This window comes from Cryptotermes secundus, unplaced genomic scaffold (genome assembly GCF_002891405.2).
Source record: "Cryptotermes secundus unplaced genomic scaffold, Csec_1.0 scaffold584, whole genome shotgun sequence".
In the NCBI taxonomy this organism is placed as follows: Eukaryota; Metazoa; Arthropoda; class Insecta; order Blattodea; family Kalotermitidae; genus Cryptotermes; species Cryptotermes secundus.
Genome location: NW_019735468.1, coordinates 1,167,728 through 1,182,073, shown reverse-complemented (window position 1 = coordinate 1,182,073; position 14,346 = coordinate 1,167,728). Strand labels below are relative to the sequence as shown.

Here is a 14,346-nt window from a genome sequence, read left to right as displayed (position 1 = left end):
GGACAACTTTTCTTTTTCCCCCTTGGCACTACAGCCCCAGTGGGCCTACGCCTACCTCCATGAACTTCTCCGTTCAGTTCAATTTTTCTACATCTTATACATTCGGTAGGACTCCTTGGGCGGATGATCAGCTCGTCGCAAGGTCTCTACCTGTATACAAACACAGAAAAATGCACACACACCAAACATCCATGACCTGAGTGGGATTCGAACCCACGATCCCGACTTCCGAGAAAGCGAAGACAGTACATGCCTTAGACCGCTCGGTTACCGTGACCGGCTGGGGACAATTTTATCCTACCTATTTATTTAAGATACATTTTAAAATTACTCTCTCACCCATGCCTTGATCATCTGAGAGGTTTCCCTTATTCAGGTTTCTCAGATTTATCGTCTATGAATCAAGGGCCATTTCTGATATGTTGACATAACCAGTCTTAAAGTGGAATATCCCTTATAACCGTTCTTTAACCCACAAATTGCAAGCGTACTGTTCTAAGGCCACTTAGTTTCAAGGTAAAGGTCGAATTTACTTTTACGTTATACCACTCTTATGCAAGTCTGTATAAACCGGTTGACTCGACTCGCTTGTATAAGAACTTGGTGGGTGTGCTTTAATGTTGCACTGTTACGTTGTTACACGTGAAGGCTGCTCAGCCGCGGGCAAACCGTTACACGTAACCAAGCCGGAACATATTGCAGCGCAGTAAACTGAAAACACGAAGAAAAGAAAAGGCAAAAGTTACGGAGGAAATGAATTATTTAAAAGTTCAGTTTCAACAGCATTAAGCTTCTCCAAGTACTGGTACTTAGTGAGTTATATAATGAATTACGAAGAATTCTTTTAGCGTTTATGAACCGGTCACTTTGCACTGTGCCTTCACGCTGTTACATATACGCAACAGCGTATTTGGTTGGGGCACTGTGCTACAAACCTGAAGGTCGCGGGTTCGAATCCCGATGAGGTGGATTCTTTTCAATTTACCTAATCCTTCCGTTGCACTGTGACCCTGGTTTCGACTCAGCCTCTAACAGAAATAAGCACTAGGAGTCTTTCTAGTGCGTAAAGGGTGGCCGGCGGTTAAGGCTGACAACCTTACCGCAATCTGTGAGCCGATTTTCTAGAGAAAATGTGGCACACTCGACGTCTCACAACCCAACGGGCCTTCACGGCCTGTTACAAGGATAGCTTTACCTTTTACCTTTTACATAATATTGTAAGCTTTGGAACACTTTAATTTTTATAAATGTAAATTACAACTTTTACGTGTAAGATAATAAAATTAGCAGTCATTATATTGTAACTTCCTCTATTAGAGAAAGTTGCTTACAGAGAAAATTTGTTCATACATTCTCTTTGAGCATGTTAAAGCATTCAGCAGAGTGTCTTGAGGTAGTCTTCTCCATTATGTTAAAGAGTGTACCAATTAAGTTGCCTTAGCATTGAAAAGCACCCATGGAGTTGCGCACCTTTGCTTGGCTGAGCTTTCTTGTCTCCTCACCAGTAACTCGCTTAATAAGATCTTAACAATTTTTGTGAGGGATGTAATTATGAAGGATATGGACGAGGTTTGAAACTGTTATTAAGCTTCTCGGCACTTCATACAGCAAGAGTCACAGTTCTCGGGTTTCAACTTGAACGACATGGTAGCAGCTTTCTGCGTAAACCACCGGAACCACTTGGTGCACAGAACACAAACACCAGAGCAAGTCACAGAGCAACGACCCTGAAAAGACAGCCCTCTGCTTCTTCGATAAGAATTGTTTGTATCCCGCAAAACAGCCCCAATTTCAAGTAAATCGGATGAGGCCAGTGTACAGTTTATATGCTCGTGAAAGTTATCATTCACTGCAACTTACAGAAATCTTGGTGTTTTCTTCCCGTCCGATACGGAGGAAACGGACGACAACAAGATTTGTTTCCACACAAACATCGCGTCATGCGAAAATTATAATGACGTTAAAGAAAGCATCGCACATTACTTTTTATACCAGATATCCCAGGTTCTTCTTCCAAACCATGTACTCTTGATCATATCTACTCCTTTTTCTGCAATCATAATTGCTGGAGCATTTGTATTGCCAGATGTGACTTTAGGCATTACCGATGCATCAATAACTCTAAGTCTATCGACACCGTAAACTCGAAGTTCGGGGTCAACAACTGCCCCGTGGTCCCCAGCAGGTCCCATACGACAGGTGCCTGCTTGATGGTTCTCCGGGCCTGTTTGTCTGCGAACCGCACAATCCCAGTACGCGTCACAGCCAAATGTGATGTTCTCACAGCCAGGAACTGGCGTTTCGTCAAGCCGAAAACCGTAGCGTTGCAAGCTCGGCGTCTGGGACATGGCTATGGCAATCTTGATACCATCCACCAACGTAGCGATGTCGGCAGGTTGAGAGAGGTAGTTAGCAACAATCTTTGGGTGGGCCAGAGGATCCGCATTCCTTAGCGTGAGGTATCCTCGACTCATCGGATGAAGCACAGCAGGGATTATATTTACAGGTCTCTGGGCATTGGTATTATTGGAATTAACTCTCTCACCAACTTGACCTGTTCTGGCACAGTTGGCAAGGAAACCACCAAAGAAGAACTGGAGATCGGGATTATCATCATCAGGATTGTTATACTTAGAGTTGAGGAGAGCAGTGACTTCTGATATACCTGTTCCTGACATCAGACCGTCTCTGAACAGAAGGTATTCCATAGCTGTTGCCCAGTTCAGTGCTTGTGTATCCGTGTCATTAATGAGGAAATTCACAAAATATGCAACGTGGTTATGCAGATTCCGCCCGACGCCTGGAAGATCTACTATAACAGGGATACCAACGGATTTCAGATCTTCCTTAGGACCTATACCCGACAGCATAAGAATCTGAGGAGAGTTAACTGCACCTCCTGAAATTATTATCTCATTTCTAGCAAGGATAACCTCGTTCATTCCTGAGTGTCCACCTCTGATAACGACCACTCCGTAGGCCTCTTTCGTGGTCTCGTTGACGAGAACCTTGGCCACAGTCGTGTTGAGCATGATGTGAAGGTTGTGGCGATGTTTGACTGGTCTGAGGAAAGCCTTGGCGGTGCTCAGACGGGAGCCGTTCCTGCTAGTGGTCTGGGCTATGGCAAATCCTGTACGCGACACTCCATTCAGGTCTCGGACCTCGTAACCCATCTCCCGGCCTGCCTGTAGAATGGCGTGAGACAGAGGTGGGTGATAAGGGAATTGGTTTACTGTGAGGTAGCCCCCCACACCGTGATAGCCGTGATCCATAAGGTGCGGTTGTTGGTTGTCTTCGGACTTCAAGAAGTAGGGCAGGACGTCTTGATAGGACCAGCCTGTGTTCCCAAGTGCAGCCCAGTCGTCGTAATCTCGTCTGCTGCCACGGATGTACATCATCCCGTTCATGACGCTTGTTCCACCGATAACCTGCAACAGACACACACACACAGGGCTTCAGCCCACTTCAGTTTAACTGGAAGCCAGCAGAATGACTGCTGTAGGTTTCTACCTGTCACTAAATAAATTTTGTAATGAAATCATAATATAACTGGTATATGTAAGAAGTCAGTTTGAAAAAGTTTAAATTGTAAATATCAGGAAGCAATAAGAAATATAAATCCGATTTTTATGAATAGGAGAGACGAATAAATTTTGAAATATTTGGTAGTAAGTAAAAATAAAGTAAAGGTATCCCTGTAACAGGCCGTGGAGGCCCGTAGGGTTGTGAGATGTTGAGGTTCCCACATTTTCTCTAGAAAATCGGCTCATAGATGGCGGTAAGGTTGTTAGCCCTACACGCCGGTCGCCCCTTACCCCCAAGAATATTCATGGTACTCATTTCTGTTAAAGGCTGCGTCGACCCCAGGGCAATAGTGCTGCTGAAAGGATTAGATCAATTGAAAAGGTCCACCTCAACGGGATTCGATCCCCCTAGCTACCAGCTTGTAGCATTGTGCCTCAACCAACTACGCTAACGCGTGCCCCCAGTGTTTGGTAGTATCCAGTTCAAAAATGTTATAGTCGAGTTTACGTTCCAAAACTTTTAAAATCAGGTTATACAGAATAAAAATTTTGACAGTTCTTGTATGGATGTGAAACGCGATTCCTTACAAAGGGCTCAGGAAATGAAAGGATGTGAGCAATTTAGGACATTGCATAAAAAGAAAATTAGTTTTCTTTTCCACAACATTAGGCAGATTATTAAAATTTGCTAAGAAAGGAATATTGACTCAACATATTGAACCCTTTTTGTAGTCGGTCACGTGGTAGAAAGTTTGCGAGCTATGATGAAGGTTCTGTAAACAAGAATTTCAAAGGGAACGCTTTCCTTTGTACTCACTGTACAGAAGATCCCATTAATTTATATCCAATTTGTATCGCTGATTCAGGAAGAAGTAAGAGTGACTAGGAGAAACTGAAATTAATCGCAGTGAGTTCATGCTATAAGAGATACTTTGAAGGCTGTGCCCTGATATTGTCTTTAATGACAATGCATAATTTGTTTTGTATGGAAATAGTGCACCGTCGGTGTGCTCTGGGTCTAAGCGTATGTGCAGACAGGGACGAGGGTGTTGAGAAAGAAATGAAATACCATTTGTCACTATTCCCTTGAACCAGATTTTGTGCTTAGATCCTACAACATAGATTAACCGTCCCTTCGATTTCTTCGTATATCAGTGTTCGTATCTGCTAACTAGTTAATTAACTTAGAAATTTTGTGGAGCGGTATGTAGGGGAAGTTATGTTATTATGCATTAAATACAAGTCACAACAGAAAACAAATCACGGGTTAATGTATATCACAGGAAAGTTAAAGCTAAAGCCTAATTTTTTACTTGAGAATCCTTCACTTTCATTGATAGTGTCAGAGTTATTTACGGGCTACATTTTCTTTGCAATTCAGTAGCTACCGTGTCAAGACCAGTGACTCGTGGTTTTCATCGTTTCTGGTATGGAACATTGAGTCTTATGTTATTTAACGAAGCCCTTTCAACTGAAGACCTTCTGTAATGTCAATGGAGGTTAGAAAATGGAATGGATGATTACGAAAGAATTGTTGAGGAATATATCACGTTCTGACTGAAAGTATTTTTTCCCTGGAGAGACAATTATACATACGAAAATTCTCAGTACAGCCAAACAGTCCGACCTAGTTTCTAGGCGCTTGCCTCCAGAGCATAAAAACCTGCTCAGTGAGTTGCTTGTAGAAGCGGCACAAATATCTCTGAAATTACGTTGTTGGCTTACGCAGTAGATGGTCCTTAGATTCCCCGACACGCTATGCATATGCTGACTCGTAATCAGGTCCCAACAATTGAGTCTGGTCTCGGGGCGGATTCTATTCTTACAGCAAGAGCCATGGGAAAATTCTTAATGGTCTTATTGGCGAGGGGGCACTAGAAGCAGACCTCTTATGTGACGTTGTCGTAATGTGATGTGTGAGTGAACGGATGCACGTGGGAGAGACTGAATGCAAGGAAGTAAAAGTAACATATGAGGAAAGAAGGGAATGGGACGAGAGGAGACTGAAATATAGTAAAAGAAGAAAGGAAAAGTAAAAACGACAGGGAGGAATGTAAATAAAGATAATGACGGGAGGGAAATGAAAGAGATAATGGAGTAAAAGGAAAAAGAGAAAGCGAAAAATAAAAAAGGGAGAAGAAAACTCAAATAGGAAAGAAAAGAGAGTGAAGGAAGACGAAAGGACGACTAGAGAAAGGGGTTAAGAAATAAGTGAGAAATGTGGAGGGAAGAACAAATGAATGAGACGAACGCTGTAACAGTTTCTAATTACATACGCAGTTCGCTCATCAGTAGACGTGCCTAATGAATAACGGTTCTTTACAAAATACCGGTACCTTGCCCCGAGGCCAGGAGCACATGCGGCCAGCCTCGTTGAGGCAGGCATGTTCCTCTGGTTCTGTCCTGTAGCTCCAGTCGATGTCGCTACCCACGAAGTTGAGGAACATGGATGGCACCTGAGTGCCCGTCGGTTCGTCAACGCCCGCCTCAATCAGCAAGACCCTCCAGTGTGGAATCTCGCTCAGTCGGCTTGCCACAACTGCTCCTATAAGACACAAAGTATATTTTTTACAGAGATAGCACCACAAGATTACGAGTTCGAATCCCTCTTACTTAATAATATTTACATGTTATAAAAAAGCGATCGGAGCTATCCATAGCTTGGACCGTTAGGCAGCTGTTTCTCACAGCGAAGGACAGGTTTCAGCCCAGAGGCGGTGTAGTGTATGCGGAAACTGTGGTAGAAAGAGTAACTGTAGAGGAAGTTTTTCTTTCAGTGCTATGGTATCCATTCTCATTTCCAACGTACCACAGCTACTGAAGCGTGCGACAGGCTAGACCAGCCAGCACGCTTCACCACTTCGATCCTCAGCTGGGGTTCTTCCTCTGATTGGGCACTTTACGGACTTAATTTTATTCACAGAAGGAAAGAGGAAGACAAGTTTTTTTTCTTACCTGAGGACCCTCCGCCCACGACGATGAAATCGTAAATGGGATCCGGAACGGATCGACTCTCCGGGCGGCCGCAGGGGTCCTCGAGATCGCACTGTGACCGGATGAAAACTTCGAGTAGCCCCATGAACAGCATGAAGGCTGAACCCCCGCAAGTGCTGGCCAGAGTGGGCCCCGGCTGCGTCACCGGACAGTTACAGCTCATCCTGCAGAAACGTGCACGTTAGACGCCGGTGATGAACATGATGAAAAAGCATTAAGGTACATTCAGGAAAACGGTAATTTTTATTGGGACTAAGCAACTGGTACCAAGACCCGAAGATTCATCACTGTTAGTATCAAAACCCTCCACTGTACACGATTGTGAGCACCCTTATAATCTGCCACCTAGAAGTCCCACCTACGTGTCATCCCCCTATTTCCTCTTTGGTCTCCCAAATGGAAGCTTTCCAACAGTTTTCCCCAGTAAGTTTCTCTTATATTTACGTTTGAGCTACCAGTCCGGCCCATTATTAACTTCCCTGATTTGTTGCCATGTACGCCTACTTCATAATTGATTGCTCCTTCTCTTAATCCAATTACACTGAATATCAAGGTAAACAAGGTGAAGTTGTTCCTGTGATTAACTAATTAAGCACTACGCCACGAAGGAATATGGGGAAGTGGATGTATAGATACATATTTTCTTGGCCTCGGCACTAGCTGGAGGTGAGTGGTCAGCTTCACGCTCCTGCCGCTTTAAACCCGGGGAAAGAGCCCCCGATACCCATTGGATAGGAAGGTGAGTGGGTCCCAGAGCCGGTCTGGGCGATATGGAGAATAGAAAATTCTAACCCTACCGGGACTCGGAACTCCGAACCCTCGGTCGTCCAGCCAATAAGAAGTCGCTATACCGACTGCACCACACCAGCTCAGGTAGACTGCATAAAATTATTATATCATTGATTTCATACAGTGTATGCTACAGCTGGGATTTCTGGTACACTAATAGCAATATATGCAGTTTCAGCTTTTAAAACAAAGTGCTTGGAAAAATAATTGGGATTGAAAGAAATTACCTCTGTAAGAAATGGAAGTCCTGTAGGCACTGCCAAATTCGCGTTGATAGACGGTCTCATAGGCGGGATAACGACTGACTGACTGACTGACTGACTGACCGACCGACAGACTGAACATCAGACTCTATGGCTTTCCCTCAGCTACTCTGAAGTCTCATTTAACAAGAAATTCGACCGTGCAATATCTCAGACAGTTAATCTCCGGCTTTTTACTGCAGAGGTGCGTGTTCGATGCCAAGTCAGGTAGAATTTCTGGTGGTCAGAGTGGCACCTCCGAGTACTTCGATTTCCCCTGGCATTTCCCCTTCCACCAGTTGCTCCACATTCATTAATCATCTTATTATCGCCGCTATATAAAGTCAACAGTAACAGTGCTGTTAAATAACTAACAAACAAGAATTTCCCTATTGCTATGAAACTACTCGTATTTAGTGATTACATTTTTTTCTCTCTCTCCTCTCGCTCCCACTTTGGAGCACAGGGCTCATTTTTAAGTTTCATTACTATTTTACAGACGGTAGGACCCCTTGAACGGGTGATCAACTCGTTTCAAGGCCTCTACCTTGACACAGGACAAGACAAAACACAGAATAAACGCATTCACACACCAAAGATCCATGCATTGTGTGGGATTCGAATCCACGACCCCGGTTTCCGAGTGAGCGAAGACAGTACATGCCTTAGACCGCTCGGCTACCGTGACTGGCAAGTCATTAAATTACATTTGCAATTCTTGGTACCAGAATTTTGTCGATTTTGATTTATAACAGCGATATATACACCCTTTCCTCTGTGAAACGATATTGAAACTTAAATACGGCAAATATGTATACGTATACAATGGAATTTACAAACACGATATCTAATCCTTTAGTAAACAATTACATTTCATTGGTGCACAGGTTATTAGTCTATTTAAGCCCTTCGTAATGATTTCTTAACTTTGACTTTTCTTATCGAGAACTTAAGATATAATCTGAACAAGTCCTCCGGGAGGAACTTTAAGCCGTGGGTCCCGTGTCGTAGATTTACGGCACGTAAAAGATCCTCATGTCTCTAAGAGACCTCTGAGCAAAATTAGGCAACACATTTCCCGCCCAAGTAGTTTCCAATGCATCTGGTAGATGGGGGAAATATCAGGTACCGAGGGCCGACCTCGTTGGCTGAACGGGGCTGATAGCACGCACCAGTACCGGTAGGGTATGGCGACAGTAGAAATAAAAGGGGGACGCACAATGGACCAATAACTGGTCTAAGTGCATGGGGAAACCCATCCCCTCTAATAATAATAAAAAAATAAGATATAATGTTCTATTAATAAGCTAAGCTATTTTGTTTAGCCCAGAACAAAAAGTATAAATATTATGTTTTTGGACATTATCCATCGTCACAAACTTTTAGATCTTATCCAGAACAGAAAGGACAAAATACATCAAAATCATCCCATTTCTTTTTGTTAAGTATTTACGCTCATTGTTTATGCCGCGATATACCTTCACGTATCTGTTTTACACGCCATCGAACAATATTCGGTTCACATAAAAAACTTAACTGTCACGCGTTTGTACTGGAGCTATGTCAACCATGTCACTAACAGGCCTACATACTTTGTCAAGCGATTCTGTCGGATTGTACGATTTCTGATTCTTTTATTGCTTTATGTGTTCTAAAATCAATAAAATCGAATGTTAGGGTAAGGCCCGATTTTATGATAGGCATTTGCACACAAAGTTAAAAGTACAACGCGAAATGACAACCGCTTGACAGCATAGGAAATAGTGACTAATATTATGTGATATCTCAGGGATTATAATCTTTTGCTAAGAAATGAATCGATGAAGGAGAGTTGTCAAGTTGAGTAACAACACGGATTCCCTTATTGTCTTCTCTCTTACTTCAATCACGAATATTTTCAGTTTCTTACGACGCATGAATTTAAAACGTTCCTTGAATTGTGACATCTGCTTTCTCGTAAGAAGAGTATCTATCGGAAGAAACAGGAAGCTTTTAACACAACTCCCTGCAGTCCTGTCAATTCATTAGAAAACTGCAAAACTGCTCTCCTTATAACGTGGTTTCCTTTATCTTGCAAATGTATTTTAAACCTCTCCTGTGCATCTACATATTTAAAACACCTTAAATAATTTGTTACATTTTATTCAAATTATTGACTCTCAGAAATTGAACGGCATTGCTTCTACTCCGGAAGTTACACAGTGTCGATCGGGATGAAAACAAAAATCAAACTTCGTGGCTTTAGCCCGCAAGCGAACTATACCGACCGAGCGACCGCCGCTTGTCGGCGAAGTTAGTGTCAACTTTAGCGGATAGAGGGTGTTGGGTGGTCAGCGCAACGAATCCCCACGGCCCTTAATTTCGGTTTTCTAGACCGGAGCCGCTATTCTTCCATTCAAGTACTTCCTCAATTATCCCCACGAGGCTGAGTAGACCCCGCTCCAGACCCACTACTTCTCAGAGAATCTGGTAGCGTTGGGAATTAAACCCTGAACCTCTGGTTCTGTAACCAGGAACTCTGACCATTAGACCACAGAGGCGGTCCGTGATGCAAACATGATCATGAATATCTACGAAGGATGCTGTCGTAAACTCTCTGAGTATAGGCCCTCCTCTCCATCTGGAAAACCGCAAAGAACCATGAAGACTCAGATACGATAGCTGGTATCGCCGTAGGGATTATAAACAATTATCTCCCGAACAAGATATTCGTAGTAGCGTTACTCCCACATCTGCCGAACGTCATGATGGTGTGGTCACCATTCCTGTTTCATATGCGGAGGTCCCGGGTTCGAATATCAAATCAGAGGCAGAATATCCCGAGGCTCTTCATCGATTACCTCAGTCGCTCAAAGCCCATGCTGGGATAGTACCTTAAATTAGGCCAGGACAGCTTCTTCCACATATTTCCCGATATATCTTAACTGGTTCTGCATTAGGAAGACTGCTGTTACATAACACACATGAATCAATTGCTCCCGCAACAAATTAAACGGTAATATTTTTAAACAAGAATAATAACCAGCGAAATGTACTCTCATAAATGGAAAAGCGAGAATTTCAAGATACTCTGAAGATGGAGGCAGCATGTTCCTCCGAAACGTTGCTAACTTCTATCAGATTATGTGGCATTTCGTACCAGAAGACACTGAAGTTCAGTCACCGCCGTGACAACCTCAAATCTCAGAAACAGAAATAACTCTTATTACTGAATTATTACGAAAGTTTTATGAATCACGGGTTTTATTTATACTTCTCTCGCTATATCATATATAATTCTCATGTTTTATGTCACGTAATTTACTGCTATTATTTTAACGACTAAACAACTGCCCTAGTTGTCATTTTTTTCCCTTTTTAGTAGTTTGGCATGAGAGAGCACTAACTCTATTGTTGTGCATTTCTCATAGAAACATAGAAATTCCGTTATGTGGTGAAAGTGACTGGAGGTTGGGGTAAGGTCATGATGTGCTGCTACACTGTCAGGAGGTCGGCTGTCTTTCCGGCATGATAACAATTGTTCTGTCACGTTGATATGCAATAGAGAACTGCTTTAACAGTACATCACTTCCCTCTTAATTACGTGCTCTTTAAACTCTAGTCATTGGGTTCAACAGATTATGTCTTGTTACGTCAAAATGCAGCTGCAGAAGAACGATAGGAATTAATTGGAACCGTGGCCAGCAGCGTATTACTCCCTATGAATACATCGTTCGTTCCTGGCTTTCTTGCCAAAGGTACTGGATCTCAGTTTTTATACAGATATACTCTCGCCTCACGAAATTTTCCTCGACCTGGTTTGCTGCACGTGATTTAATGTATTTCGTGAATTTTCTCTGCATTTCTGCACGGATGCTAGAACAATATCTCAGGCCACGACAGCATCCTACCAAGTCCTTTCCATTTCACTCTATATAACACCTATCTCAGTCAACAAAAACTAAACTCCTTGGTTTTAGTCCGCAAGCGAACTATACCGACCGAGCGACCGCCGCTTGTCGGCGAAATTAGTGCCAACTTTTGCTGATAGAGAGTGTCACGTAGTAAGCGCAACGGATCCCCACGGCCGTTAGTCTCGGTTTCCTAGACCGGAGCCGCTATTTCCTTGAAATAGCTCCTCAATTATCCTTACGAGGCTGAGTGGTCACCGTTCCACAACCACTTACTTACTTACTCATGGAGCTGAGGCCTTCTTGAGGAGCCGCCAATTCTGCAGCTACTCTAGAATTTCCCAGCATTTTATGGAACCCGAAGATTCATCACCGTGTTCACAAGAGCCCGCCACTGGTCCTATCCTGAGCCAGATCTATCCAATCCATCCCATCCCACTACTTATCAGAAAATATGGTAGCGCCCGGAATCGAACCCGGGACCTCTGAATCTGTAGCCAGGAACTCTGACCGCTAGACCACAGAGGCGGCCTATCTCAGTCAACGGCATCATTAAATAATGCAGACTCAGCCAACTCTCGTGTCCAATCCACTATTCACAATAACTAAAAAAAATAAATATGTAATATTTCCCTTATTTACTAGGAAGATATAGACGGAGTTGGGAGATAAGATAAAATAGATCTTAATAGGATGAGGAGTTATGAACTGGATTCATTTGGCTCGGGATAGGGACTAGTGAGAGATCTTGTAAACACGATAATGAACTGGGACCTCTGATGATGATGATGATGATGATGATGATGATGATGATTTTACAATAATGTGAGGTTTTTATTTCAAGAAATTATTCTGCCTACATTTTCCATTTTATATTGTTTCGTTAAGATAAATGGAATATTCATGTATAATTTTGAAAGAAAATCGTAGACGCCCGTGATCTGGATTTCTCGACACGTTTTCCATATACAGGTATGGCTAGCGGCTAACAATGTGATGAAGCAGTCTTAAGCGACAGACACACTTCCGGGTGAAAGAACACCAAAGACCTGCGATTACGCAGCGAGTTGTAAGATGAGGAATGGTAACTAGGAACACATTCGGAGTGCTCGAGAACTCCACTGATAAATATGGCATAAATCGCACTGCAATCTGATGAAACCTGAGTGCGACTACTCTTCGTGTACTTATACACGTATTCCTTTATTTTAACGAAGAAGAAATCGTGTGCACGATCTGCTCGTTGTTGTAGCAGGAACAAGATACGAACTGTTCTTGGAATGAGGACTAACGTCTGCTTCAGCATTAGAGATATATTGCACAATGTTTAGGGGTTATCTGCAGACCCAGTCCTGGAAAGCCCTCAGGTACAGTACTTCATGTCAGATTTTAATTTCACAGATGATGGCGTATCGTGAAATTTCCAGTTCAATTAACGGACTGTCCATCTATGGTTTATGAGTAACAAAGTGGCACGGAAACAGTTTCTCTACGAAAATTTCAGTTCCCTCCAGCCTGCCATCTATTAAGGTAAAGGTAACCGTGCTTAACTCATTAAGCACTACACCATGAAGGTGTATAGGGTAGTGGATATACAGATCCACATTTTCTTGACCTCGGCACTAGTTGAGGTGAGTGGTCAGCTTCATGACCCGGCTGCTCTACCCCCGGTACACATTGGGTAGGAGGCTGGGTAGGCCCAAGAGCCGGTCTGGACAAGGAGAAGAGAAAATTCTTGACTCTAACGGGACTCGAACTCTGATCCCTCAGTCGTCCAGTCCATATCCAGTCACTATACCGACTGTACTATTCCGGCTCCCTAAATACTTATCTGTTACGTATCCTAAGGGGTGCGGAAAGACCTACTAGTCACCATGTTATTACAGCCTTGGACCTCAGTTTGGGCGTCTCCCCTGGCCCAATATAATGTTTGACCCGGAGTGCGAAAGGTTGATTATTTTCACTATCGATGTATAAATGTATAACATGACTGTAAAGCAATGAAATATAATTAAAATCCGCAGTATCAAAACAGTCTTCTTTGTCTCATAACCTTCCTTAGAAGATTCTGCCAGACTTGTAGACCACCCGGTTTTAATTTCTGTGGATTTCGGAACAATAATCTTTTTACGTAGCAAGATCGTCAGCCTGGAGGACCAGGTACCTGTTACAGAGTGACCCACTTATATCCGCAGGCACTGGGTCCCTTTTCGTCACTTTCTACGACTCGCAGGACAGTGGTGGAGGGTTTCTAACTTGCTACCACACGGGGAAAATACAGTTACATTATTTTTAATCCGTGTTTTCTCCTTGTGAGTTGCACGCCCGTATCGCACTGAATTCCTTCGACAAAACACCATCCGTCGCAAACCAATAAAAGAAAAAGCGAGCCGGAAAACAATGCTTTGCTTTGAATTTCAGGTTTATGGTATCGTGTCATCTTGTAGGTAAATACCAACTTTTCGGAGGAACATTCCTCCTCTCACCTCCTACTGCTTTCTCGCCTATGTAATCGCGGGGGGAAGGGGTGAGAACTTATAATCACTTTCGTCTGTTATTCTCTTTCGCTAACATCTATGTTGCACTCGGCTGCCGTCGGCTGTCTTAGCTATGGTAGCTCGGGAGCGGTCGAGGACAGGATGGTTACTGGCGGGTGAATCAGAACTCCCTGCGTACATTTTCTACTATGTACACTGTCTATTTACAATAATAATTACATGAAGAAAAAGGTTAGCTTTTGATCTGTCTATCCTGACTTTTATCCTAAACTAATTCTACCGACCTTGGTTGTGGAGGGGAGGTGCCTTGAAACTGTGCTCCTATCATTGTCTGTCACTCTCCGTTCATTTCTACCCTGTTCTACCCTGGATCTCACTTGGTACACTGGAGACTGCCTTATAATCACAC

The 14,346-nt window shown here is 43.2% G+C and overlaps 1 protein-coding gene across 3 annotated transcripts in view; it reads right to left on the bottom strand.

Annotated features, from left to right (window-relative positions):
• Window positions 1-1,218: 1,218 nt before the first annotated feature.
• The window catches only part of LOC111869389 (glucose dehydrogenase [FAD, quinone]), a 59,902-nt gene continuing 46,774 nt past the window's right edge, over window positions 1,219-14,346 (bottom strand). For all 3 annotated transcript variants that reach the window (XM_023860887.2, XM_023860888.2, XM_033753415.1), the window contains exons 2-4: window positions 6,480-6,682; window positions 5,861-6,069; window positions 1,219-3,428 (exon numbers count right to left, since the gene is read on the bottom strand). In XM_023860887.2, coding sequence (XP_023716655.1) covers window positions 1,980-3,428; window positions 5,861-6,069; window positions 6,480-6,681 — 1,860 coding nt within the window. In that variant the 5' untranslated portion in view covers window position 6,682 and the 3' untranslated portion in view covers window positions 1,219-1,979. The remainder of the gene's footprint in view (window positions 3,429-5,860; window positions 6,070-6,479; window positions 6,683-14,346) is intronic.